Source organism: Eurypyga helias, unplaced genomic scaffold, assembly GCF_000690775.1.
Source record: "Eurypyga helias isolate BGI_N326 unplaced genomic scaffold, ASM69077v1 scaffold6442, whole genome shotgun sequence".
NCBI lineage: Eukaryota > Metazoa > Chordata > Aves > Eurypygiformes > Eurypygidae > Eurypyga > Eurypyga helias.
The window spans coordinates 38,509-65,894 of record NW_010235193.1 but is presented as its reverse complement, the minus strand read 5'-3'; the positions used below and the strand labels follow the sequence as shown (position 1 = coordinate 65,894).

Here is a 27,386-nt window from a genome sequence, read left to right as displayed (position 1 = left end):
ACTAACACAATCCAATTAACATCCTTATGGTTTCATGGTAGCATACCTTGCACTGATATAGGTAGGCACTGATCTTGAGACCTCTTGAGAGATTGTCTGGCTTGCGCTGTCTTACAAAATTCCCTCAGCTATTCCATGTGTCGGTGATACAGAGCACTGCTGTTCCTGTGTCCCGGAGGGCTAGCCTGCTGACAGCCCTGCAGCTGTGCTGCTGTGGTTTTGAACAAGCTCTCAACAGCATAAATGACAAGTTTAATAAGGTGGAAAAAAAAAATGCTATAAACACAAGGAATTTCAAAAACATCTTTTCTGATGGTTTGTTTCTTTTGGCCCTGTATCAGTCACTTTTTATGTGGATTAATTTTCCTTTTTCTATCCTTTAGAATCCATGTCCAGAGTTCAGTGCTTCTTTCCTGTCCAGAATCACTTTCTGGTGGATCACTGGGTAAGATCAAGATGATGCATAAAGCACCAGCTGAAGTTAGATGCCATTTTATGATCCTGCTTTCAGAGTTAAATTAGCAGTAATCATGCAATAATAATGTTGATTGTTTTGTGGATAGCTTAAATTGAATTTTTTTTTCCCCAAATTTAATTATGTTTTACTTCCTTTGTAGGGTCTTAGTAATTTTAAAATTTTCCAGTATATATTTAGTACATTTGTTGAAGGAATATAATAAAAAATTTTCTTTGGGAAATACAAGAAAGTAGAAGTCTGCTGTATTTAGAAACTAAGGCATTCAAAACTGTTAGCTCTTGTCCAATACGTTCTTTTTTTTTTTTTTTTCGTTAACTTAGCTTTAATTATGCTGTATGATTTGGACACAACACATTCTTGTGAATTAAACCACACAAGCTTGTGAAATAATGTTGATGTATAGTTGTGGTTGGTACTTGGCCAGAGTTCCAACAGAAGGATAGATGAAAGGAATTGCTTTATAAAATTAAAAGCTAATAAAGATTTTGAAACTTGGTAGGCATGGTAATACTAATTGTTTGACTGATTTTCAAATGAGATCACTTCATCCTTTCTTTTATTTTGCCTGAAATTTGAATTCAGTGGCATAGCCTGGATCCTTAGGTGTTTTGGTGTCTAATTCTCACAGTAAAGACAGGAGAATATAGCATCTGGACCTGTGTTGCTACAGGTACTAACTCTTGCATGCATTTTTGTGAAGAGCTGGCTGTTTTGGGGCTGGATGTAAGGACCACCGTCTTATGGCATATATATACACACACACACACATATATATCTCTAATGTTCTTAAATGCATAGTGCTGATTTTTCTAATACAGGTTGATGATTCAGGGTTATCGGAGACCTTTGGAAGCCAAAGATTTGTGGTCATTAAATAAAGAGGACAAATCGGAGGAGATAGTGCCAGGTCTGGCTAGAAACTGGGCAAAAGAGTGGGCGAAGACCAAGAGGTAAGTTCAGTTATCCTGGCTGGCAGTTCTTCTGAGATACGGAGGTTCAAAAGCTGAAGTATTCAGCCTCTCCTTAGAGGTGTTTCCCATGTGTTACCAAGCCTGCTTTTGTAAAGCCCAAGTGGCAGCTCTGTGTCCTTCAGTGCACACAGAACAGGAGCCAAGTAGGGTGTTGTGTGTCTTCTTTATGAAGAGCTGTATAGAGCTTCCCTTAGACTTTCATGATCTGATTTTTGTTGCGATGTGTGGTTTTTCCCTGTGGAGAGAATGCTTTTACACGGTGAAACTTGGCTCACAAAATGTAGGAGCTTGGGCTCCCTCTGTGTTCAGCGAAGCCTCGCATGGGGCAGTTCAGAGTGTAAAAGTGAGAAGAAGCTTTCCTTTGACTATATAGGGATCCTGGACACCTAAGCCAGATAACTAAAATTAGGCTGCATGCCTGCAGTTTCCATCTTACTTTCATCATCCTTTACTGCAGCAAACAGAAGTACCTTTTCATTGAAGGAAAATTGCTTGCTTGTTTACACAGTGTATTTTTACATACAGCTTCTCTTCAGAAGTTCAGTAGCGTGTAGTTTGGCATAAGCCAAATTATGTATGAAATGTGTATGAAACATGTATGACATGAATATGTTCAGTCCATTGGGGATGACTGGGCATAAATCTGACTGCAATCTTTTAACTCTGGTGGTACAGTGAGGCCTTGGTTTTGATGAAAGTCCATCATACTGGGTTCTAGAATAATAATGTCCTTTTGCTCTTTAAGTTTAACACAGGTCACGGCCCTATTCCTCATTCCCCAGAGCAGAGCTATAGGAGAGATTCAACATGAATATTGCCTATCCCTCCAAAGACCACCATTCCTGAATGGCCAGTTCATTTAGCTATGGTGGTATGACTAAGATGTTTGTTTGACAATAAAACCCAGTTAAACTATTAAGAAGGGTAATAAACAGCTCATAAACATCTAATTTGTATACTTTGTGTTTTTCCAGTTGGCTTTATGTTTGAATAAAGGCTACATTATATACCTACTGTTATTTCAGGCAACCATTAAACATGTTATACTCGACCAAAAAGCAGCAAAAATCAAGTGACTCAAATGGTGATGTGACAGAAGAGGCTGAAGCTTTGATTATAAAACCATCTCAGAAGAGCTCTGAAGCATCTTTATTCAAGGTGTTATATAAAACCTTTGGACCATATTTTCTCATGAGCTTCCTCTTTAAAGCTGCACACGATCTCTTGATGTTTGCAGGCCCAGAAATTCTGAAGTAAGATCTATATACTTTATTATTGTATTAAAAATATGTAGGCAGTATTTAAACACATGGGTATTTAACTCACCAAGCTGCTTTGCCTTCAGCTGGTTTGATGAGGAAGAGTTGCCATGCAAGTTAGTTACAACTGTAAGCAGTTCTGTTTTAGCTGGGGAGAATATGAGACTTTTTAGGGTAGCTCCAAGAGAATGCTGTATGTGTAAGGTATGTGATACTTCATGTATTAAAGTAGTACATTGTTGGGAGGAGGGAGTGTGATGTGTGCTAGTATACAATGATCTCTGGTTTCTAAGAAGTTTGCTTAAGTCTTTTATCTAGGTTTGTTACGTTGGGTGCTTGCATGACCCATGTGAGGTTTGGAATAATCTGAGGTTATAACCCTGACATTTCATTTTGATTTGCATATGTCAAAAGAAATAATTCCTCTCTCCACAGATTGCTAATCAACTTTGTAAATAACAAAGCTGCCCCGAACTGGCAAGGCTACTTTTATACAGGGCTGCTGTTCGTTTGTGCCTGTCTTCAGACACTGATTCTTCACCAGTATTTTCATATTTGCTTTGTAACTGGAATGAGGCTCAAAACAGCTATTGTTGGTGTAATCTATCGAAAGGTAGGTGTTTCTTTAAATATATGACAATATCTCTCGGTGACTGTGCGAAAGCATCTCTTAAGTCTGAATAATTAAAGTTGTTAGGAGACTCAGGCTGATTCCCAACTCTTAATAGAAATAAGAGTATCTAATTTATAAATAAAAGTGTTTGAGAGAGAGCAATTTTCTGATTTCCTGATTAAAGTTCAGGCACCTTCTTCCCACTGTCAAACAAGAAACTGTGTCTCACTTAGACTAGGGGTGTGAAACTGTTTCATTTTGCGTTGAAATTAAGATGCATCTGCCTTTACAGCTTCACTTGGGACTTGGCAGCAGTGCCACCTCATTTTGGAATAAGCTGGAACATTTTAGAAAGCTGTGGACTTGATTTCTGTGTGTGAGAAAAATGTGTGACAAGAAATGAATGTTCTACTACTTACACCAAAAAACAACACAACCAATCAATATCCCTCCCCCCCTGACCCCCAGTAATTAAATCCCCCACCAACCCACCCTAACCCCAAAGACTGCTTGTTGTCTTTAATTCTCTATTCGTTTAAACCCAGCTGCTTGCTTCAAACTACACAACTTGAATTTTGTAAGGCCCGCAGGGTAAACTGAATGTGAAGCAAGGAAAGGGTTGCTTGTAAGTTAAAGGATGTAAAGCAGTTAAATTCTGTGGAGAAAATGCAAGTGAATTAGTCTTCTTTCATGTTGCCTTAATTGCTGGTTTTATTTTTAATCTGCACCTAGGCACTTGTTATCACAAATTCTGCTAGAAAGACTTCAACTGTGGGTGAGATTGTGAATCTGATGTCTGTGGATGCTCAGAGGTTCATGGACTTGGCTACCTATATAAACATGATTTGGTCTGCGCCTCTCCAGGTGGTATTAGCACTGTACTTACTGTGGCAGGTGAGTACTTCGTGGTGTTTCCTGCTTTGACTCTGGCAATGTGCTGCTTCCTATGGTTGTGACTAGACAGTTGTTGTTCAGACCACTGGAGGGTTTACAGCAATGCGGACAAAATGCTGTTTGTTCAGAAGCCATTCAGAGCTGCTTTTGTCACTGCTGCTAAGTTAAGGAAGGCAGGAGGGTCTGAATTTGTGCATCTGAGTGCATGTGGGGAGGCTGCAGATGGGAGCTGCTATCTTGAGGGGGACTGCAGCACCTGTAGTATCTCACTTGATTTATTGCAAAAAGTGGTCTTGGCTCTATCCTTTGAGAGTCACCGTATGAGATGTGTGCTGTTTCTAGTCCAGTCACCAGGCTGACTCTTCAGTGCTCATGTCATTCCAAAGGGGAATGAAGTTCCCCAGGAAGCTGGTCAGTCCCTGCACGCGTCTCAACTTCAGAAGAACAGACAAACCAGCAAAGACTGGAAAACATTGAGATCTGTGTGTGTAGATAGATATACAGAGAGATATTGATCTATACATACCTCTCTGTATGGGTGCTATATGTGCATGTTTGTTTCGGACATCAAAACACATAAGCAGCTACTGAAGCCCCTACTCGATCCTCCTCCTCTTCCCCCAAGCTGTTCTTGAAAAGGGAAGGAGAGGTTGAAAAGCCGTTTCAGAGTGCTTTTCTGCAGCACATCCAGATTTTTAAAAATGAGTTTGGATAAACGTTTACAACTAAGTACTCTTCAGAATTTAGGTCCTTCAGTGCTGGCCGGTGTGGCTGTCATGATCCTCTTGGTTCCGATAAACGCGGTGATGGCGATGAAGACAAAAACCTATCAGGTTAGAACCTTTATATATGTGCTGCTTAGAAACGTGTTCTGTGCTTTGGCTTGTTCCTGAGGCTTGTCCTTTTAAATTTTTTTTCCCTCCTTACAAAAAGAGAAGGGAAAGAAAGATCAGAGGTGTTGTGTATGCAGAATAAACAAGCTCGTGTATTTCTCAGCCTCACAGCCTATCTGTACATAATGATCTAAAAATTCTGCAGTAGTCTGTCTGAGGTAGCAGGTTAGCCAGCTTCATGAAATGCCCAGTGATTGGATTGGAATTAGTTTAGTTTTTAACCTGCTGGCTAAGACTGAAAGCACGAATGTCAACTACTGTCTGACTAATGGTGAACCTTAGTGAGGGAAATACGCACCTTCCCAGGATGGTGGTTGTAGTGATTGGGGGGATGGTGGTTTGTTCTTGTGTTGCTGAGGTGGGCTTTTTTGGATGGTTTGCTTTTTTTCCCCTGGAGGGATGAGGAGGGAGCAGTCTTAGTTGGTGGCTGTTCTTGATCCCCAGTTGAATTTATTTAGAGGGGATCAGTTTGTTACAGAGAGCGCACATAATTAAACATAGACTCAAATTCTCACGTTTTCTGTAGCAAAAACTACTTTCAACAGCCCCACGACATGCTTTCTGGTACGGACTTTACTGCTAACTGAATTTACTGAATGTCAGAGGAGTTTGATTTATTTAAATGAAACCTTTTAGCTCTAGATGTTAATCAAAATTTGCCATGGTGTTTGTTTCCTACACGGGAGGAGTGAAGACACTCTCCTACTCCAAATCCAAGTGGCAGTGTGATCTGTAGCCTGTCAGATCACACTGCCACTTGGAGTTTTTAGTTGCATGAAGCATTCTTTTAATTGGTTTAAACCATCTTGTTAATTCTGCGTGTTTGTTTGTTCAGATAGCATCTCAGATTTCCTGCTTGGGAAGCTAGTAAGCTTTTGATGATAATGAGGTGAATTTTGCCATTGCAAAATGCAAAGCTCAGAACTTTGTGGGTCTGCCAAGTACTGTGCTCTGCTAATTATTTCTTGCAATGTTTTTAGGTGGCTCAAATGAAGAACAAAGACAACAGAATTAAGCTGATGAATGAAATTCTCAATGGGATTAAAGTTCTGAAACTTTATGCTTGGGAATTAGCCTTCAGAGAGAAGGTATTAGAGATCAGACAGAAAGAACTCAAAGTCCTAAAAAAATCTGCTTTCCTTGCTGCAATGGCAACCTTCACTTGGGTTTGTGCTCCTTTTTTGGTAAGTGAAAGTAATCTAGAAGTCTGTTTGGGATCATGCTTTCCAGGGCAGTGCTTGAGAACTTGCTTTAACGAATGGAAGAGTCAGAGTGCCCTCCACAGCTGTGGGGAATTGAACACTTCTGTCTCCATTTCTCTATGAAAAGACACTACTGTTTTCTTTGAAGCTTACTACCATCCAAGCTGGATGTGTTCAGAAGTTAATGGCCGAATTATTTAAAAATAAAATCCTCCTCTGCATCCCCCTGTAGTTCTGGTGATGTACGTGAGGAACCTAAGATTAAAAGTACCGTCAGAGGTTACTAATATGCACAGTACCCTCCAGGTGGGAGCTGTGGCTGACAGAGTAAAACTTACCTTATTTCAGCATCTTTCTGGGAGGAACAGGTCCTTGGGATCAAATGGGACATTGTGCACCAGGTGTACCTCTGGCCTGGGTTCTCCCAGCATCTGTTGAAGAGCAATGTGGAGAGGTAAAGCCATTGCATACCCTGGGATTGCTTTAAATTCTTCTTTAAAAAAGATATTCTTGATATGTGAAACATCCCTGCTGTGTTTGTGGTTAGCTTATATTTGAAGTAATAAAAGGGAGAGAAGGGTGAGGTCACATCAAAATTGCTTCAGACCCTATTAGAACAAGGGGCCATTGCTTTTTGTCTGCAGATAAAAGCCATGACTACATTAGGATAAAATATGTGTTGTTCCAGTTGAAGGTGTTTAAGTGTGCTTTCCAATCTCGGATTCCTTCCCCACAAACATTTTTAGTGTTTACATTATGTTTTGGGCATGATGAAAGGCAGAAGAAGCAGTACCCTGGGTAGGAAACATCAGCTGCATTCTTAAGTGAATGCTTTTCTAAAAGATGTGTGTGATGGTTTTAATATAAACACATTATTAAATGAGGATTCTAAATAGAACTCTGCAGGTTGGCTCCTCAGTGCTGTTCTGTGGAGTCTGAGAATTCCCCAACCTCTCGCAGCGCAGTTGTGAATGTGTGGCAGCGGTCCTATGCCCGAGGGGATTTGCTTCTGGGGCAGCCTGAAGCGCAAGGCTGCGGTTAACATCCTGATTCTTGGAACTTCTGGTTAAACAGTTACTGCAAGTGCCTTCTTGAAAGCACTTTTGACATGCAAAACTCATTTCCTCTCCTACTGCTCCTATTTCCCTGGCCAGGGCTCTTTGAAACATTGTTTAGTAATGGTGTCAAGAAACTATTCATTTTGTAGGACCTCCCCTACTGCTATGTGTGCTGATAAGGGTGTATCTCAGACTAATTGCTGGTGACACAGGAGTGCAGACATGCTGCTTGCGAGGTCATTCCTTGGACCCTGTCTTGTTTTTGATCTCGGTGAGAGGGCTTTCTCCCTGGGGTAGGGTTGTCCAAACTACGGATTGTACAAACAAGCTGCTGTGCCGGGCGCAGCGGTCGGCCACGTATGAAGAGCAATACATGTCCTTCACAGCAGTCAGATTTTTAACAGAAACGCTGTCTTCAGTGGATGCGGTGCTTAGGCTGTCCCTCAGACACCTGAACTAATGGTTTCAAGTCGTGTGGGAGGGAGGGAAATACTAGGGATCCGGTGCTCTCCTTTGTTCTCCTGTAGTGTGACCACAAATAGCCTGGGACATTTGTGGTTTCACCTGTGCTATGTGAAGAAAGTGAGCACTTCACACCTTCCAGGAGGAGTCATCAGCTTCTTTGTGCAACAATAGATTTAAATCAAACATTTGTTTTGCAAAAAGCATTATCAGGAGCAAGGAAGTTACCAGAACTTTGCTCTCTCTGATTTGTACACCTCCGATTCCACCTGTCAGACTGTGTGACTCCTGAGTTAGTGGCTTTAAAAAATATCACCCTAACTAACCGTTACGCTCTGTTTCAGGTTGCCTTGTCCACGTTTGCTGTGTACGTCACAATAGACAAGAGCAACATCTTGGATGCTCAGAAGGCATTTGTTTCCCTGGCGTTATTCAACATCCTCAGGTTTCCACTGAACATGCTTCCCATGGTTATCAGCAACATAGTTGAAGTAAGACTTCAGCCGTTAACAGGGTTTCTGCGCAGAAGTAGCCACCGGGTGGGAAGGTCACATTCCTGTGCGGAGGGAATGTCGCGGGTGGAACTCGGCCACTGCAGAGAGGGAGCTTTGCATTTCCCCTGTGTGAAGTGCCGTGCAAGCAAAATTATCAATCCCAGCTATGGTGGTGCCTGAAATCCACCATATTGTGGTTTGGGAAGTGCCGGTTTGACTATCCAAGAAACTACCCGGTGGCTTGAAAGAGGGATTTGGAGTGTATGATCATGATGTAATGTAGATGTGGTGCAAAACAGCAAAGGCTTAAATGCTACAAACAGTCTAAGACAGTTTTGCATCCCTGTCCCTTGCAGGCAAGTGTCTCCTTGAAGCGCCTTAGGGTGTTCCTGTCTCATGAAGAGTTAGATCCAGACAGCATAATCCGGGGTCCCGTTGCAGAAGGTGAGTTTCTTTTCCTGGTGAAAATCAGCATGTGCAGGTTTGGGGTGGCTTTGCAGTGTTTCTTTTGGTTTCTGTAACAAATTTACTGTGTTCTGGTGGATTTCACTGCTAAATTTTTAGCCAGAAAGCAGAGAAGGGAGTTTGTGAAATGAAAATTTATATAGAGTTCCTACCACCTTCTCAGGCAGTTTCTTCCTTCCCCTCAGCTCCCGTGCCTGAACTACAGAATGGTTGCTTCCAGAGGCAGATGGCCACTTGGACAATTACTTGTTAGACTGTTTTCAGTGTAACCGTTAGGAATTTGTAGAAAGTTAACTGGATGATAATGAATGCTGTGCCAAACCCCAGCATTTTGGAGATAAACAATCAGGTAACACTTCAGCACCCTTGAAGGAGAAAGGATAAGTCCCAGTTCTGCCAAATGGCTCTGCTTTGTTTTGTGCAGAGCATCACTCCTGCTGTATCCAGAGTTACTGGTCTGCTCTTACAGAACTGTTTGGGAGCTAGATAAGCATGAAGGCAGATTTAGCAAAAAACTAATGCCCTTTTTCTTGCAAAACAACACTTGAGTTTAACTACCTCAGTCATGTCTAAATGGTTTTACTTACTTCCTTTTTACAAAGATAGTAACACCCTCATGCAGTTAGCTGAGCTATGTCACTTTAGTCACTTGGCTTTCCGGTAAGCAGCCATCTGCTGTATTTTTTTTTTTTTTAATTTTTTTTTCTTTCTATCTTCCTTTTGGGAATATCTCCTCCTTTTTCTCAGCTGACAACCAAGAATACATTGCTCATTTAGTGTGGGGGAGTTTATTTGTTTGGGGTTTTTTTGTCCATAATGGGTTTTACTTGCATACCAGTGTAAATATTACCTAGGCTAAGTATTTATTACATACTTGGTTGAATTAGGAATGGTATATTTTGACTTGTTGCTGTAAAAATCTACAGATGCCAATACCATGTGACAGTATTTTTGGTCCAAGTTATTTTATTTGGTAGTGTGATTTATTTTCCCCTATCATTCTTGTTAGTAACTTGGCTTCACACATGGAATTGGCAGTTTAGCTGATGCTTCCATGGGAGCACGAGCCAGGTTGAGGCTGCCAGTTTCTTGAACTGACTTTGCAGTGCTGCGGTGGAGTTGCTGGCTAAAGGAGGATGCAGCTGAATAAGTCAGGATCTTTCTATAGTTGACATTCATGTACCTCCCGGTTGCTGAATAAGCGTCACCGCAGAACCTCGGCTGTCTTGACAAACTCAGTAAAAGCATAACGCAAGCTTTTGGTGAGCAGTGGTGGTGGTTCTGCTGGAAATGTGGCTTTCTACCTCTAACTGTGTGCTTAGATTGACTTCTGGGTCAGACAATTTAGCTGCTTGCATTGGCACTTTTATAAATATGAATTTTTTATTTGTCAGCTGAAGGAAGCATTGCTGTAAAGAATGCAACGTTTGGCTGGTCCAAAAATGATCCTCCTTTACTGAACAGGTAAGAATTGGTACCCATCGTTCTGCTTCATAATCTTGCTGCATCATAAGTTGATCTGTATTTGAATTATAAATTCTGGATGCAGAAGAGCTTATTGTTCTCCTGTTCCTTTAAGGCAACAAAATTTGTTCTATATCATCTTTTTCTAAACCAGGGGCTTAATGAACTAGAGGAATTTATAAAGTATGTTGTAATGCACAAAGGGGGGTAACAGGAGGTATAATGGGAGGAGAGAAAGCCTCTGAGATGTGGAGCAAGAGCTGTGCGCTGCAGATGAGATGAGCTCCATCTAGAGGATGCAGCCAGATTAGCCCCTCATAATTATCCTTAGTCCCTCATGTTTGCACTATGTCTCAGAGACTTCCCTTAAAAACCTTATTCTGTCTGAACTGTAGCCATCCTCGATTCCCACGCTGGAGAAAACCGGCGAAGAACCTTGCACGTGGTATGACTAACACAGTAACTGAGGTGATGCAGCTACAAGCTGCGTCTTCCCTGTGCCCTGTCCCCTTCCTTAATTTTGGCTGCTCTTTCTTGGGCCTTAAATTGCATATTCTTTGGGATGAAGATGCTGTTTGGGAAGCATCCATTGGTATTTGCATTGGTGTTCACAGAACATTTGGGAGAAATATTGGGCAGGGTGTGTCATGGTGCTTTCATTTTTTTTTTCCTTCCCTTTTTTGACTAATTGCGTATTAAGATGCCGTGTCCTAACTATAAAGAGCTGGGTGCTTTCTCAATGAGAGGTTTGCATTTTCAAACAGTTTCTGTGCTGTGTTAGCATTTGCAGTGGGTGTTCATGTTGCATCTAGCTTTATATGGGCTGTTCAATAGAATGTTTAACTCCTGGGATGTGCCAGCAAGCAAGGCTGAATTATGTGCGCTTTATTTCAGCATTAATTTCACTGTTCCTGAAGGCTCCTTGGTAGCTGTTGTTGGTCAAGTTGGCTGTGGAAAGTCTTCATTGCTGTCCGCATTGCTGGGGGAGATGGACAAAAAGGAAGGCTACGTGGTTGTGAAGGTGTGATGTGTCTGAAGAATTGTTCAGCTGTTTATGAGTATTGCCAGAGGATTCTAGAGTTTCAAGTGCTGTGAAGAGGGGAAGAGACAGATTCACAGAGTGGTCAGGGTTGGAGGGGGCATCCAGAGAACATCTAGTCCAACCCCCCTGCCAAAGCAGGATGATCTAGAGTAGATCACACAGGAACAAATCCAGGTGGCTTCGGAAAGTCTCCAGGGAAGGAGACTCCACCACCTCTCTGGGCAGCCTGTTCAGTGCTCTGTCACCCAAAGGTAACAGTCTGTCTCAAAGGTAAGTGTTCTGGTGAGTCTTGTTGGCAGCCAGGTAGCGCAAGGAGACCCTACTGTACATACCTCAGCCTGAGGAAGAGCAGTATTGCTTTATGCCTTCTTAGGCATCAGAGACTTGCAAGGAGAGAGGGTACACCCAGCTACCCAAACATGGCAAAAGCTGCTCTTGTAAGTTGTACTTTCTTAGAGATCAGAGTTGCACACAGCTCACAGGAAAAATGACCTGGAAGTAAGTAAATAACTAACAAGTCCTTGTTTTGGATTTTGCTGCTGCTGTAATGTATGGAAAGAGAATTATTTTAAAAGCAAAACAAATTTAAAAGAATGCACATTTGGTCACCTCCAAAATTGTTCTGGAAAAATAAAGTGAGTGAGATCCGAATCACATTATTTATGCAGAAAGAGAAGGCAGAACTAATCTTCAAAGCAAAATACTTTGCAGTAGCTCAGTCTCCTCCTTTGAAGTGACTTTTACATTAAAACTACTTCCCCTGCTTTCTACAGAAATCTCTTGGCAGGGATGCATTTGTAAAACACTTGCATTCCAGATTAAATTGTTTTATGCAGAACATAATTTATAACTGTATGAGAGAACTAATGACTTTTGACATTCAGTAATTGTGCAAACATGTTCTCTAAACAAGTGCCTCATCCAAGTTTATGTTAGAGAATCTTATTTTGTTTGAAGTCCTTTATTTTCCACCAACACGCTTTGTTACACTCACTTGTAGAGAAGTTTATAAAAACAATATTTTGGAGGAGGCCCTAGCCTAAGAACCACTTTGTGCAGTTTTGTGGTGACCGTAGGCAGTTTGTGAGGTGATGAGCACTGCCTGCCTCACAAAGCCCTACTACGCTTTGACTGTGTGAGCAGACTTTTAGTCTAACGAACTGAATAAGGACCTTTATTTTTCTGCAGGGCTCGGTAGCCTACGTTCCTCAGCAAGCCTGGGTCCAAAATGCAACTCTGGAAGATAACATTATCTTTGGGAGGGAGATGAATGAGAGCCGGTACAAGCGTGTGATTGAAGCTTGTGCACTGCTGCCTGATATAGAGCTTCTTCCTACAGGAGACAAAACAGAAATAGGAGAAAAGGTATTAAATACCCACTCTACCATAACAGTCTTGTTGCTTGCAGTTAAGGCCACATGACTTCTGTTTGCCTTTTATCTTGAAGTTGTATTGAATTTAAACCAGGGTAGAAATCCTCTAGAAAACCAGTATGTTTTCCTTGTACTTAAGCCTCAAGGGGGAGGAAACCTGTCCTCAATTACAAATGCAAAAACATCTTGCAATGACAGTTTGTAATTGTCCCTAAGTTGCCATGGTCATAGAGCAGAAAAATTTATGGGAGTAGGAGGAGAAGAATCTTCTTTAAAACAAGCAACTCCCTGCCCAAACCCCGCAGAATGCAAGAGACAAACCACAAAACCAGCCACCACCCCAAACCTGACTCTTGGTCGCAAAAGTATGTGCAGTGTGGGATTTAGAAACGTGCATGGATGTTGTTTCCCTCTGCCATGGGAGCAGGAGGGGATGTTCCCTAGCCACGTGGCCAGTAATTATGTGTATGTAGCCAGCTTGGCGTTCTAAGCTGATCTTCTCCAGAAGACAGGGATATGTAGGGGGATGTGCTTTGCCTGCTGACTAGTTACAGGTAGGATGTAGCTGCCAATTGACAGCCCTGGATTCAGCAAAAGGTGTGGCTTTATCTTCCTCCTTGGCCAGCAAGCCAACCAGATTGTAAATTGTGAGCAGTTGGTTTACTAAATCCGAAGCAGCACTGCAGAACTGCAGCTGAGAAGAAAAGCAGCCTCTGAATGTACAGCTAGGTAGGTCGGTCTGGGTTAATTGCTTCGCAAGACTAGCAAACACTGTCTTGACTAGCCCCTTGCTGACGGTGAGAACTTAACGGGCATGCCAGGAGGATTTTGACTGATTGCTTATGCTGTTGTGGTAGTGAAATTATTCGTGATGGAGTTCTGTTTCATACAATGCTGAAATTCCTGTAATCTGCACAAACCACCCATGACTTGTCTTTCACAAACGTGAAGCAAGGCATCTCTCTTCAGCTGTAAATAAAGACTCATATTTTCTTGTTTCCCCAGGGTGTGAATTTGTCTGGAGGACAGAAACAGCGAGTCAGTCTTGCTCGGGCGGTGTACTGTAACGCTGATGTCTACTTATTTGATGATCCTTTATCAGCTGTTGATGCTCATGTTGGGAAACATATTTTTGAAAAAGTTATTGGACCAAAAGGAATCCTGAAAAATAAAGTATGTCATAATGAGATACTTCTCTCTAGAGAGTGATTTGGTTTTCTTTGCTGAGTTCAAATGATTCCGAGTTTGTCAAGTTGCATATTCAGAATTTCATTTCAAACACTTGAAAAATGAAAGGATCCTTCTGAGATTGTTTTAGAAGACTTATATAAACACTGAGTTTTTATAATGGAATGTGGTCTGGTTTCTGTAATTTAAAATTATTTGGAAAATCAAGACAAGGGCAGTTTTTTTTAGTAAATATGCTTCATGCCTGTCCATAATTACTACTGTTTTATACACATAGTTCAAGCAGCAAGAGCAGTTCAACCATTGTATTTACTAACTTCAGATGTTCAGAAGGTAGAAACCCTTTTTTGTTTCTTTTCTTTTTTTTTTTTCTTTCTTTCTTCTGCTATTTAGACACGGATTTTGGTAACCCATGCGGTCAACTATCTGCCTCAAATGGATACGATTCTGGTAATGACTGACGGAGAAATCTCTGAGATGGGCTCCTACCAGGAGCTGCTGAAGCAAAATGGGGCTTTTGCTGAGTTTCTTCGTACCTATGCTAATGCTGAACAAAGCATGGAGAACAGCGGTAAGCTTCCAAACAAATTCTCTCTGGGCTAAGCTGGTGTTAAGGGAAAATACTAGTAGTGGTAGGAAAGTTAAAGAAATTAACTGCTTCTTGTGATATAGGTGTAGGCAAAGGTACTTATTTCTTGAGGGCATTGAAGGTTGTGAGGTTAAACACAGATTCTTTCTGAACGTGTGGGAAGATGTGGAGCAGCTCTGTAGTAAAATTATTCTCACTTCAAGCAAAGTTCAGATGATTGTGAGATCAAGTAAAGGCCAGCTGGTGTTTATACACCCTTCCTGTGCTTATTAAAATGTCGACTTTTTGAAGAAAATTCCTTTGGGGCTGAGGAGGGAGGAGGCAGCAGCTCATTTTTCTAGCTGGCGTCCCTGACTCCTGCTTCTGCTTTACAAAACAGCTGTAGAGCTGCACTGATATAGGAATATACTTCAGATTTATGTTGTTTTTACCTGCAGACGGTTGAGTATTGGATTTTAATAAGGGAACTTAATCTCTTGGCTCCATCCTGTTTTCTTCTAGTGTCTTGTCTCTGGTGATTTCCTGACACTCCTCCATATGCTCATGGCAAAAAGTATGAGGGGTGCTTGCGCTGTGCTGACTGGGATCAAGTTGTTGGCATGTGCTTGAGGCCTGTTTGGTAGCAGATGCCCGCTGCTGAGTGCTGCAGAGCAGGCTCTCCAGAACAAGGAAGGGGCTGAGTCCACTTTTCCCTTGATGAAAGCTTCTCTTGGTGAAGCTGTGAAGTGTTAAAGAGGTGTTGAATGGCTGCCTTTGGCACTGGGCTGTCATGATGTTCATCTAAAAGCTCCTTGTGTGATGGCTGTGATGGCCTGCCTTGTGCCCTGAAGCTGCCGCCTTCTCTCAGACTGCCTTTGGAGGCTGTGAATGAGCAGTGTTTGTCGCCTGGATGGGCAAGGTGGCATCTTCTCCTGGCTCCCTCTCATGCACCCAGCTATCCCTGATGGGAGGTTGGATTTGGGGGAGGATGTGTTGAGCTGAGGCTCAAGGTCAGGATGCCCTGCTGTAGGCCATCTCTCCTCTGGGAGAAGTCTCTTGGTCCATCTCAGTAGTCACTCTGCAGACCAGGGCGCTGGTTTGGGTGGACACTGCCTGCACACGGCAAGTGCTGTATAGGTGAGGTCTCCCACTGGGAAAAGCACTGTTGGAAGAGATTTTATAGAAGCAGAATAATATAGGTGCTCCTACTTTGGGCACAGTCAGACTTGTCACAGGCGTCAGTGTACCGGATTGCTGGAGACAAATGAACTTTCTCTGCACTTCCCTAGGAAGTTTAGCAAGTTGACTTGTCCAAAGATTTACCTGCTTTAATAGCCTTGTTCTTTTTAGCCTTTGTCTCTTCCCCTTGCCAAGTGCATGGTAGGTTTTGAAGTCCTTAACATGAAACTGAGTTACTGTACTTTTCTGTTTAAATATTGAATCTTCTTTTGGAAAGTGAGCCAGTGCTCTATCTTTTGCCTTGCTTCTCTGAAGATGTCTAATAAAAGGCACTTTTAGCTTCACTGTGACCGTGGTGATTCAGAGAGGATTGCTATGTCACAGGGTTGGCCTATTTGCAGCAAGTTTGTTTCTCACTGTTGGTTGGGTGAACTTCTGCCAGTGGTAAAATGTGAAAAATAGGGTCATTATTTGTCTGGTTCACAGGGCTAGCATTTATCAGATGTGCAAAAGATCACTAAATATTATTAAAAATGACGTGTTCTTGGATAAACAGAGAGTTATCTGTGATGGGAGTTGGCCTGAGCTAGCTGGAGAGGATCTGCACAAAAGGGAGGCTCCCTTGTCTGAAGTTACATGCTGGCAGCCTGGAAGCACTTAAACTGGAGCAAAATAGATAACTGTGGAGCGGTCTTTTCACGCTGGAATACATCCTGCCTCTGTAAGGGTGGGAGAGCCACTTCTCCTACCCAGTCCCTGAGCTTTGGCTGGGAGCCTGCTCCCCGCTGCCTCCCAGCCCTTGTCTGCCACTGGGGTTCCTGAGGGTTGTCTGGGCTGTGCTGATGCCTTTCCCAACCTCAGCTTCACAGTGTCTCTTGTGTGCGGGAAAACTCCCCGCTCCAGAAAGCTGCCCCCACGTGCGTCTCTGGGATGGCGCAGAGGGGAGGTGTGAGTTCCCCCGTCCCCTCCAGTGGAAGGCAGCGGTGAGGGCGGCAGCAGTGGCTGCTCGGCCGCAGGGAGTGGGGTTTGCAGGGCTGATGCTTCCAGCTGTGGGCACGTGAAATGGATGCTTTGCCGTGTCTGCTGGGTGATCCTCTCCAAAGTAACTGGAACAACGTGTGAAATTAGCCTGCCAGGGGGTATGAAAAGCATCCAAATTCTTCTTGCTTTTAGCTTTGTTCCATTTTCTGGCATTTAGTGTGGCTGATTTGCTGGTGCCAGCGCTACCCCGCCTGTGCAGATCGCTCTGGAGTCAGATGTGCCCTTGGCTCCTCTGAGCGCGTTGCTGTTTTGGTGTCTTCACCCCCCCTCCAGACTTGTAGCTGTTGCTGCAATGCCTCTTGCTGTACAGGTAGCCAGTAGTTACTTTGAGGTTACCTTTCTTGTGCGAGTTTTCCCTAGTCCCTCATACAGACTATTGCAGCAGATGTTAGTTTTTGTTTTAATGTGTGTGTCGGTTTGTGTTTTTCTGTGTTTTTTTTTCCAAAAGGCTTCAGCACAAACTTTGGTTTGTCCTTGGAAAGCCTGGAGCTATTTTTAGTGTTTGTGGGGAATAAAAGTAGCTCTGCAGAAGTGCAGCCGCACCATCAGGTTGAAATACTTTTTAACCGTCTTGTTCATCTTCTGATCTTGACTGCAGTGCCTGAGAGAGATGTTCAGCACGGTTCGTAATTCTAAACCTGGTTCACACCGTGTGGGCTGTGCTTCGGGTGGCTGTCTCCCCAGCGTTTGGCTCTGTGACTTTGCAGTCAAATAAAAAGCTGAAAGACCTTTCAGTGGCTACTCAGTTCAGTTTTCACACGAAAATTGTCAGCACAGCAGGTTCCTCAGTTCTGTTTTGGAGGGAAGAGGGTTAAAAGTATTCTTAGAACTGCTGAGGGTCTGGACCATTGCATTTAGTTCAACAATCTCTATCTTGTATATCTTGAAGGGAAACTTCTTGATCTGTCACTTGTAGCTATTCAATTTGAACGTCTTCCGGGCTTTTCTTAAATTTTGTGGACTCAATTCCCCAAATTTCAGCTGTTGTCCTGCACAAAGTAGAAATTTGCTTTCTGGAAAAGATAGTATGGTACAGGAGTAAGATTTGCAGGGCCTTGCTTGGCATCAGTGTAAATTGTTTCCCAATTGTAGCAGCAAGAACCTTCCCCCCTGCCTGACCTTAGATTTATTTTTGAAGTGCTGAATTTGAAAGGAAGATAGATGCCTTGCTGAATTGCTTTGTATTTTACAGGAGGAAGTAGTGTGTATTTTTTCATAAAAACGACTTCTGCATTATGGGCTGGGGTTTCATATCTGCACGGAAAAGCCTTGTGCCTTCACAGTCAACACTGTCTCCCAGTGAAGCCCAGCATCTTGTGGCTGTGCTTCTTTCGAACAGCGTGAGGCAGAGTTAAGGGTAATAGCGCTGTTGGGCAGTTAAGAGAGTTTGTATGAGGCCTGTAGGGATGGCTGGTGCTTCTCTCCTTTCTGACTCCTTGGAAGGCAAGAGTTAAATATTGAGATGTGTTGGCTTTTTTCCCAAATGTTGTTGTGGACTCTGGGCCTGAGTAGTGATTCAGGAAACACCTGGTGATGCCAGGAAATAAGCTGACTTTCTCTTAAATTTTGCTAGAAGGTAACTAAAATGAATTTAACTCTTTCCTTTCTCTGTCCCAAAGTAAAAGCTATTTGCAGCCTCAGCCTCAAAAAGCAGCACTCGTCTTGAATCCGTATTTGTTTCTGAGTGTCAAGATGCTTGGAAACATGAAGTGTCTCTGTGTTTCTTACTAACCTGGCCATGCAGGTTAGTATGCATGCCAGGGGGACTGCAGAGCAGATGGGCCGAGGTAAACGCCGCAGCCGCCCTCTTCTCGGGACAGCTGTCTGACTACGGCAAGGCAGAACGGCAGAGCTGTGGGAGGAGGGATGTAGCCAGGCGCGGACAAGTTGCCACCCTGAAAACAGGATGCTTTGACTCATTAATGTTAAGGTCAGGGAGTCTCTTAGGATTCTTGAATGAAATCTCTTCCCCACCACTAGGGAGAATGGTAGTTCCTGTACATAGTGAGATTTTTCTGTTGTCGATATGAGGCCACTTTAGAATAATTCTCTGTTTGTGAGTGCATGTCTTAAAAGAAAGGAAGTTTCTCAATCTGTTGCTTGTAGCCATCTGATTGGGATTTTTTCTTTTCCTCAAGGTTGTCTTTTTTTTTTTTGACTGTGTATGAGTCTTGAGATTAAGAATAGGTTCACTTCAGCAAATTTGTTCCTGCCCTGGGCAGTTCTGGTTTTGTGGTTTAGGTTGTGCTACTTGGATGCATCTGTGTTTATAAAGATTGAAAGTGGTTGAGTGTGTTCTGGAAGAAGTTAATAATTATACTTTTAGACTCGGATCCTTCCTTAGAAGGAGCGATTCCACCTCTGGAAACAGGTAACTGCTTTTTTGCCGTGTGGCTTTATATTAGTGCTTGTGTTGAGTAACACGAGTAGCTGCAGTTCATTTACAGTATCAGCTTGGCTTGCATGCTCCTTGTTTGTGTGATGCTACAGCAGTTGGTGTGCCAGCATGTAGATACACAACTGCTGCTACTACCTCAAACGCTTCCATGAGGAAGCTTTAAATAAACTTTAAAGATGTACCTTGGACTTGAGAGTGTAGTCAGTGTACTCAGACAGTCATCAGGATTGAGCCCCCAAGGTCCTTTTGTTCTTAAATGTGTATTCAATACTTTGCAGCTCATAACTTTTATAATTTCTGGCCACGTTTTTCACCAGAGCCCCCGTTGGTGAGCTTATACCCAAGGTGTACGTGCCAGATTTACTGCTGCAATCTTGAGTGCTGTTAGTTTGCAAGGGGTAGATGCAGTATGAGCAGGAAATCTGTGTACAAAACACAAATCGAATTTCAGAGCTGTTAGGAAGGGCTGGTTTATTTGCGGTTTGGTTTCGTTCATGCGCGTTCAGAACGTCATTGATGCTCTCAGGCGGTATGATGCTGGAATGCTTGCTGGATTTCATATGGGAACCTTTCCAAAGAAATGCTGTCTGGGGCTTAAAATAGCCAGCAGCCCCACACTGCTCTGCTCTCACTTGGATAAATGAAAATAAGAACTAAATCATTGAAACTGTTAACTTTCTCACATTTTCTGCTTCTAGACCACACCGAACAGCTTAGCTTTGTGTTGTTAATGAGCCAATATTCAGTTTGCAGACGAAGGAGAGAACGGCTTTGTGTTCAAGCAGCCCACACTCAATGTATTGATGAACTGGTTTATGCATGTATTTTGCTTTAGTATAAAAACATGAAAACTTCAGATTCTAGATCTACACAAATTTTCCCACATATAAGTGCAAAATTCTTTTTTTTTGTGACAAATTCTGAATTAACTTTCATACTTGAAAACAGAGTTCCATCTTATTTACGGTTATTTTTTTAGGAGTCAGTCATTTGATTTATATTAGGAAAATGATGACATAACTAAAACCTGCAAGTTTTACTCCTGGCACTGTGTTACACTCGGTTAAGTTGCTCAATAAACCTTCATATTTCAAGCTGATGAGTTTTGTGAAGTGTGTTAGACAGTTGTCTCGTGTGGGCTGCATCGTGTTACAAATGGGGTGTTGTGGGATAACAAGACTTTTTGAGGAGTGACATTCATAGAAAGATACCTTGCTTAAATTAATCTGATTCCTATGGTTGCTTAAAAACACCAGGAGTTTGTATGTTGCTTCCTGCTTAATTTTGCAGGAAGTCTCAAAGGTAAAATAGCACATGCCCTCTGTTTTTGCAGCTTCACTCTGTCATTTACTAGAATGTCTTCTCATTGCATTCTAAAATGAAAGTAATTGATAGTTACTGTGTAACAGATGTGGTTTGAAAAGGAGTGGCTGGATTGTTTGGTTTTTTCCCCACATAGTGAGTCATAGTGTGACTTGGTATTGCATGCTTTAACATCAAGTATACCCCCGTAATTATGTTATTACTGACCTACATTTGGTAGAAAACCAGAAAAATAAATGTTCATTGTCTTGCCAACTAAACTGATTTGTTCCCCATGCCGATTTTCTGTTAGTATGTGTAAATACTTACTTGTGTTCCCCCCTTTGCACATTAGAACTGCACCTGGCATTTACGATTGAAAGGAAATCTTTGTCTCTCTTTGCTTACTGTTTTCATGTTTACTTTTTCACCTCCCTCAGATACAAATAGCCCATCTGGAAAGGAAGGAAAGCCTATGGAAAATGGAGTCCTTGTGAATGAAGCCCCTGGGAAGTCGATGCATAGGTGTGTAGTCAGTCTCTCTTTCTCTTCCCCTTGGAGGAAAACGTATCATGCTGGATCCAGCACCCTGAGAGGTGAGGCGGCTGCTGCTGCTCCGTGGCTTCAGGTCCAGCAGCAGCCAGGCTGAAGGTGCACTCCCAGCAGGCACATGCACATGGTGTACGTACACACCACGTACGCACGGCGGGCCACGCAGATCACAGGCACCTAGAGCATGCACGCAAACACAGCACCTGTTGGCCTCATCCTGTTCCCATCTCTGGCTGAGCAGGATGGAGGTTTACTAGTGAGAACATAATACATACATATATATATGTACGAGGTGGGTCCCTCCACGGGTTTGGCTCAGACTATCGGTACGATAGCTTCCCCTGCGTCCCAGTCTCCCCAGTTGCTAGTACCTGGGCATACCAGTATTGGAGTTCCTGGTAGACTGTTGCACATGTTTGTCTGCACACACAGAGCTCTTGTGCAGTCTTCTTTCCATGTGAACAAACAATTGTGTTGTGACAAGATACCGTGGGTTTGGCTTGTGTAAAAGGCAGAGTATTGTATGGGCTAGTCCAGACTTTGTACAGCCAGGGCTTCTGCATGTGGCTGCTGTCAGATGGGATGAATTAGGCCCTTTGGTCTGACTTAGTACAGCTGCTGTTACGCTTGAGAGAGGCGAATGGCAATCACTGATTATACCATTCCAAAATCGGTTTATGCCGTATTCTTACGGTGTTCTAGAGATACTGTGTGTCTGGATCTAAGGAGCGCCTGGGAGTACAATTGCCCCTTCTGATGCCAGTGTGGGTAGCCTTTTTGCACTTCAGCAGCTGCCCTGTATATGGGGATGGGTTTGCAAAGTTAGTCATCACCAGGCATTTTTCTTTTGGGGGATTGAATGCTCAACCAAGACTTCTTTGACTGGCTAACCTGTCACTTGTGTCAGAAGATGGATACTGGAGATCTGAATGCCTTCAAGGAGGATTAGGAGTGCACTGTGAGGGGAGGAGGGAAGCACTAGTAACCACTGGCCTGATGATGGCTGGTTAGGAGGTTGATTATCACCAGAATGATTTAAGTCAGTGATTTGGAGCCGTGGACTGTTGAATTCTGTTTATGAAGTAAACACCTGGCCTGTATCATGCCAAGACTGAAAAATAAATGTCTTCAAACAGGCAACTCAGTAACTCCTCAACATACAGCAGGGACACGGGGAAGTCGCAGCACCAGAGCAGCACGGCAGAGCTGCAGAAGCCTCTTGCTGAAAAGAATTCCTGGAAGCTGACAGAAGCCGACACAGCAAAGACCGGGAGGGTAAGGGTTCCTATTCCTGCACTTTTTCATTTTCAGAAAAATCCACAGGGATCAGAAGAAAATGGCTTCCAAAGACCATGTAACTGGGATGAGAAAGGTCTGAGTGGATTCTTGGACTTGCTACTTGTTGTGTAGTATGGCATGGAAGTGTTGCTGTGCCTCTGCTCCCAAGGCTGCGCCCCAGGTTTGCGTGCAGGAACAGTGCTGACACCAAAGCTTTTGTCTAAAATGATGGGCCTAACCACATCAAAGTGTAAAAGAAGAAATGAAAACCTTGTAGCTGTTTAGTGGAGAGAGGTTGTGACAAATTAGGTGACCTAATGAAATCTGCCCTTCAGCATAAGGAGCTGGAACTGACTCAGATGAATTTAAGCCAACTTTCCACCGTAGACACAAGTATCTAATCCCAGGATACTCGGTGCTTTCTGAGAAATCTGAGTGCAAGGTTCCTGGGAAAATAGCAGTTACACCTCCTAGCAGTGTTGCTTGAATCCTCTGGTTAAAGATAGATCATAGGATACAGGGCATGTGGAGCAAGGATTTAATTAAAGGCTATGTAATCTTGTGGCAAAAAAGAGAGCCAAAACCTGGAACTCCTCAGTGAAGTTTTTGGCTCTGCCACTGATGCTCTGTGTTACTTCAGGCAGCTCTCTGCCTACCCTTCCCTTCCCTTGGAAGACAGGGAACGATGATGTGCGCCTGCCCTGGAGGGCTGTTGAGTTTGGCACGTCTCCATAGAAGGCTTTGCAGCTTGTGTTCCCAAGCAGTGGCTCTCTGGAGTGCAACTGTTGTGTTTTTATGGCCTGATGCAGGGGTGCTGACTTTAAATAGGGGTTGAAGAATGGGGAATTGCTGGTGTTGAAAGGCAATCTGCAAAACGAATTTTTTTTTTTCCCCCTGTCTTCAGGTAAAGGCAACAGTCTACTGGGACTACATGAAAGCAATTGGACTCTTTATCTCTTTCTTGAGCATTTTCCTGTTTATGTGTAATCATATAGCCTCCCTGGCTTCCAACTACTGGCTGAGTTTATGGACAGATGATCCTGTTATCAATGGGACACAGCAGTACACAAATGTCAGACTGGGAGTGTATGGAGCACTGGGAATTTCTCAAGGTTTGCTTGGTCTTACCTATTTTAAGATTAGCTGGTTCAGAATGTTTCTAACGCTCTTGGTGACCTTGTGTCCCTGGAACGGCAGCAGCAGTTTGCTAAGGATTTGAGTGTGGGGTTTTTTTCCTTTATAGAAAGATAAAAAACTTGAGTGAATTTAAAAAAAAAAAAAAGGCAAGGAAACCAACCTATAAAATTATTCAGTTAGGAAATAGGGTTTTCTTTTGTACAAAACAAGAAGGAAGGTGTTTTGCAGAGGCTGATGAGCCAGCAGTTGGTGACCAAACGTCTGACCCAGGAAAGGCTCCTTGGCCTGTAAATGAGCCGTGCTAGCCTGGGTCACCGGGACAGTTTGTCACGGGAGGCCGTGGCTACACTGCGTCCCTTGCAGCCACGGCTGGGCTGAGCTGTGGACGCCGGTGTTTCCTCTAGCTGTTTGAGGGTCCATCCTGGGAGGCCAGCTTGGTGGCTTTTTGTGTGTCCTCTGTGTTCAAAGTTTGTTTGCCGGGAAATCTCACGCCCCAAGTACCTCACTTCAGAAATGCCCTGAAAATCCTGCAGTAAATGCCACCTTAACACTTGGTGGTCTTTACTCCAGGAAAGTGCTCAGTTATTACACAACATTTTGTAATGGAGAAAGAAACAGTTTCTTCCGTGAGAGAAATGTGGTGTTTGCACAGATGATTTTTTGTTTGTTTGTTTTATTACTTGGAGTAGTTGCTGAGTTTACCTGTAGTGAGCCCCAGTTCCCAGGGTTATCGTATGAGACATGCTACTGCTAAGTGATGATGAAATGAAGTGTTTTGGGTGAGAGGTGGAAGCAGTTAAAAACAAGTCTTCTTTTCTAGGTATTGCTGTGTTTGGCTACTCGATGGTTGTGTCAATAGGGGGAATATTTGCTTCACGACACCTGCACCTTAACCTGCTGCACAATGTCCTCAGGTCTCCAATGAGTTTCTTTGAACGTACACCCAGTGGAAATCTGGTGAATCGTTTCTCTAAGGAGATCGATACCATCGACTCCACCATTCCACCAATCATCAAGATGTTCATGGGCTCGACATTTAACGTGATTGGGGCTTGTATCATCATTCTGCTGGCCACACCGATAGCTGCCGTCATTATTCCACCTCTGGGACTTGTCTACTTGTTTGTGCAGGTAAGAGGTGTTACCTGGGGGCACAGGGACCAAGAGTCATTCATCCTCTGTTGCTTCAGACAGTGCTTTTCTGACTTGTCACAGGGATGGATTCTGACATGTTTGACTTGAGTCATGCGTGACTGACTGAGCTTTGCATGGGTTATCATCACCTGATGTTAGCAGAGCATTTCCTCCCATTGTCAAGAGCAGAATGACTCCTGTGCAGAAGGTTGTCTGTTAATACCTCAGCAGACTTTCAAAATCTAATGGCGTTTTTATAGGCAAATCGTGTGGCTTGTTGCTCGCAGACCAAATATGGAAAACATATTGGCTTTTCTAAAACTTGCTTCCAAACAAGAGAGTAGCCTTTAGTGGGGTTTGTGTGCATTGCTGATGTGCCTGTTTCATCAGAATATCGTTTACGGAGCAAGAGAAACGATGGCAGCGTGTGCTTGCTTCACTCTTGCTTTACTCTTGGAAATCTAGTAGAGCCAGTGCCGATCGGAGAGACGCTGCGTTTTGACTTGGGCTCTTGAATGAGTGAATCCATCAGGCTCCATTGGTAAACCCTAAAGGTAGTGATGTGTGTTTGATACTGCTGAACTAAGCTTGCAGGGAAAAGAAAGAGGAGAAAATGGCTGTCACGTGAGATGGTTTGTTTGGTAGTTGTTTATGAAGACAACAGAGTGGAAGTCAGTCCTTTTAGGCTAAAAGTGTCAGAGAAGGTATTTATTCCTGTGTGTAAGGTGAACCTCTGTAACTAACAGCCCCAGTGGCAGGGAACTCTCTTACAGTTCCCTTTGTCTTTCCAGACGCAGCCTGGATGTAACCATAATTCTCATTCTGGTTTGCAGAGATTTTATGTGGCCACTTCTCGCCAACTCAAACGCCTCGAGTCTGTCAGTCGTTCTCCTGTCTATTCTCACTTCAACGAGACCCTCCTGGGAGTCAGTGTCATTCGAGCCTTTGAGGAGCAGAAACGTTTCATAAAGCAGAATGACATGAAAGTGGATGAAAATCAAAAAGCTTATTATCCAAGCATTGTTGCAAACAGGTAAGAGTGGGGCTGAAATATTGAAAGGGAGTTATGTCAGGAGAACATGGTTCTGCTGCCTGTGCTGCTTGTCAGTCACAGCCCTTGGCAGAGTTGTCCCGTGGAGGGGACCCTGTGTGGATATGTTTTGCAGATGTTTTGCTTAAAGATTGGAGATTACTTCTGAGTTTCTTCTCTTTCTGAAAGTTCCTGCCTTACTTCTGTGTAGTATTTTTTAAAAAGCTTTGATTCATTGAGCCCAGGGTTAACCACAACTGCTTTCTGAATTGAGACAGGAATTTATGCACCCAAAAGATTGATTTATTTTGCCATTTTACTAATCTTTAATAATCTCTTATATTAATCATTAATATGCCCTATTACTAATCTTTTCAAAAACGATGTGTGGCCACAAGTCTCATTCTCTGTGGGTGAATTAGTGGAAAGATGCATTACATCTGTGTGCCCTGCAGGTGGCTGGCTGTCCGTCTGGAGTACGTGGGGAACTGTATTGTCCTCTTTGCAGCATTGTTTGCGGTGATGGCACGCAACAAACTTAGCGCAGGACTGGTTGGCCTCTCCGTGTCCTACTCACTGCAGGTAATTTTACCCTTAAAAAATAAACAAAAATCCCACTTGGGGGGAAAAAAAAAAAACCAACCCCAAAACAACCCTGTGCTTTGAATTGTAAGACTGCAGCAGAAAACTTTACTACGACTTTGGAGGGAAAACTGATTTAAGGAACATAGGAAGAGAATAATAACTACAAATTGACTCTGGAAAGATGCTGGGAAGTTCCTTCTGTGCCTTGCTGTGTGAGGGGATGTGGCTAAGCCAACTCATCCCCTGCATGTGAAAGGACTTCTGTCCAGTACTGATGAGCCAAGATCTGGTCTGTGTTTCTGCATTCCATGAACTTGCAGTGTTTTGGTTGCTTGGTGGTTTTTATTGGTTGTAGGGAACATCAAGTGTAAGCTGGATCTAGACCTGTTTTCTTCTTGCAGATCACGGCGTACTTGAACTGGCTGGTTCGCATGTCCTCCGAGCTGGAAACCAACATTGTTGCTGTTGAACGAGTCAAAGAATACGCGGAGATGGAGAAGGAGGTACGTGGGCATCCACCCTGTTCCCAGGTCCTGCCCACAGCCTGGTGGAATGGGCTGGAGAGTGCAGCCGGGCACGTCCTTGGAGCTGAGGGATGGGATAGAGCTTCCTGCCCCACCTCGAGGGACAGGCTGACCTTAGCAGGCAGTGCCGTGGGTGCTCTTGAGGTGTATCCACAGGTATTTACACTCTTCTCTGGGAAATGTGCTGTTCTGCCCTGGGCGAGGCAGTGGAGCTGTAGAAATGTGTTGGTTTCTAAGTTCTTACACATGAGGGTTTTCTTTGTGCTTCTTTTTTGCTCTCAGTGTGGGGAGTGAAGAGGTCTTACTTTTTTTGTTTTGATTGAAAATCATGTAACAACTCATTTCACCGGCAGTCGTGCCCGTTTTGGCTGCAGAACAGAGTTCCCTGTGGTGTCTCTTTGCCATGCCTGTCACTTGAACCCGACTTGAATTACTCTCTTTGCAGCCAGACCTTGTGAGCACCCTTCCTAGGATTTTCTCTCGGGTTCTGTCGCACCGCAGTGTTTGTACAGTTACACCCCTTTGTTCGGATCCGGCGGTGAAGGCAGCAGGGTGTGTGTTCTTGCCTCTCGCACCTCTGTGGGAGGCTGAGGCAGCAGCTGTTTACTTTACCAGCTTGTTAATGTTAGTGCTTCTGCCTCAGTTAAACTGCTTCTGGTTGCACGCCTGGCTTCCCCAGCGGTTTCCTTACGCTGGTGGGTGTACAAACCGGTTATCTGAGTACACATTGCATGTGTAACTGTTGTTTGTAAAAGGAAAGTTTATCCAGTAAGTGGATAGCAAAGCCCTTGGCTACATGCAC

The 27,386-nt window shown here is 43.4% G+C and overlaps 1 protein-coding gene across 1 annotated transcript in view; it reads left to right on the top strand.

Annotated features, from left to right (window-relative positions):
* ABCC1 (ATP-binding cassette, sub-family C (CFTR/MRP), member 1) overlaps positions 1-27,386 on the top strand; it is a gene marked incomplete at its 5' end in the record, with an annotated part of 39,046 nt that overhangs the window by 5,998 nt on the left and 5,662 nt on the right. The window contains 22 exons of the mRNA XM_010146656.1: positions 384-445; positions 1,297-1,428; positions 2,475-2,702; positions 3,144-3,321; positions 4,054-4,215; positions 4,956-5,048; positions 6,089-6,292; positions 8,175-8,321; positions 8,681-8,768; positions 10,184-10,253; positions 11,148-11,274; positions 12,484-12,660; positions 13,674-13,841; positions 14,250-14,427; positions 18,971-19,015; positions 20,785-20,869; positions 22,033-22,171; positions 23,079-23,286; positions 24,132-24,442; positions 25,279-25,478; positions 25,931-26,057; positions 26,462-26,563. Coding sequence (XP_010144958.1) covers positions 384-445; positions 1,297-1,428; positions 2,475-2,702; positions 3,144-3,321; positions 4,054-4,215; positions 4,956-5,048; positions 6,089-6,292; positions 8,175-8,321; positions 8,681-8,768; positions 10,184-10,253; positions 11,148-11,274; positions 12,484-12,660; positions 13,674-13,841; positions 14,250-14,427; positions 18,971-19,015; positions 20,785-20,869; positions 22,033-22,171; positions 23,079-23,286; positions 24,132-24,442; positions 25,279-25,478; positions 25,931-26,057; positions 26,462-26,563 — 3,231 coding nt within the window. The remainder of the gene's footprint in view (positions 1-383; positions 446-1,296; positions 1,429-2,474; positions 2,703-3,143; positions 3,322-4,053; positions 4,216-4,955; positions 5,049-6,088; positions 6,293-8,174; positions 8,322-8,680; positions 8,769-10,183; positions 10,254-11,147; positions 11,275-12,483; positions 12,661-13,673; positions 13,842-14,249; positions 14,428-18,970; positions 19,016-20,784; positions 20,870-22,032; positions 22,172-23,078; positions 23,287-24,131; positions 24,443-25,278; positions 25,479-25,930; positions 26,058-26,461; positions 26,564-27,386) is intronic.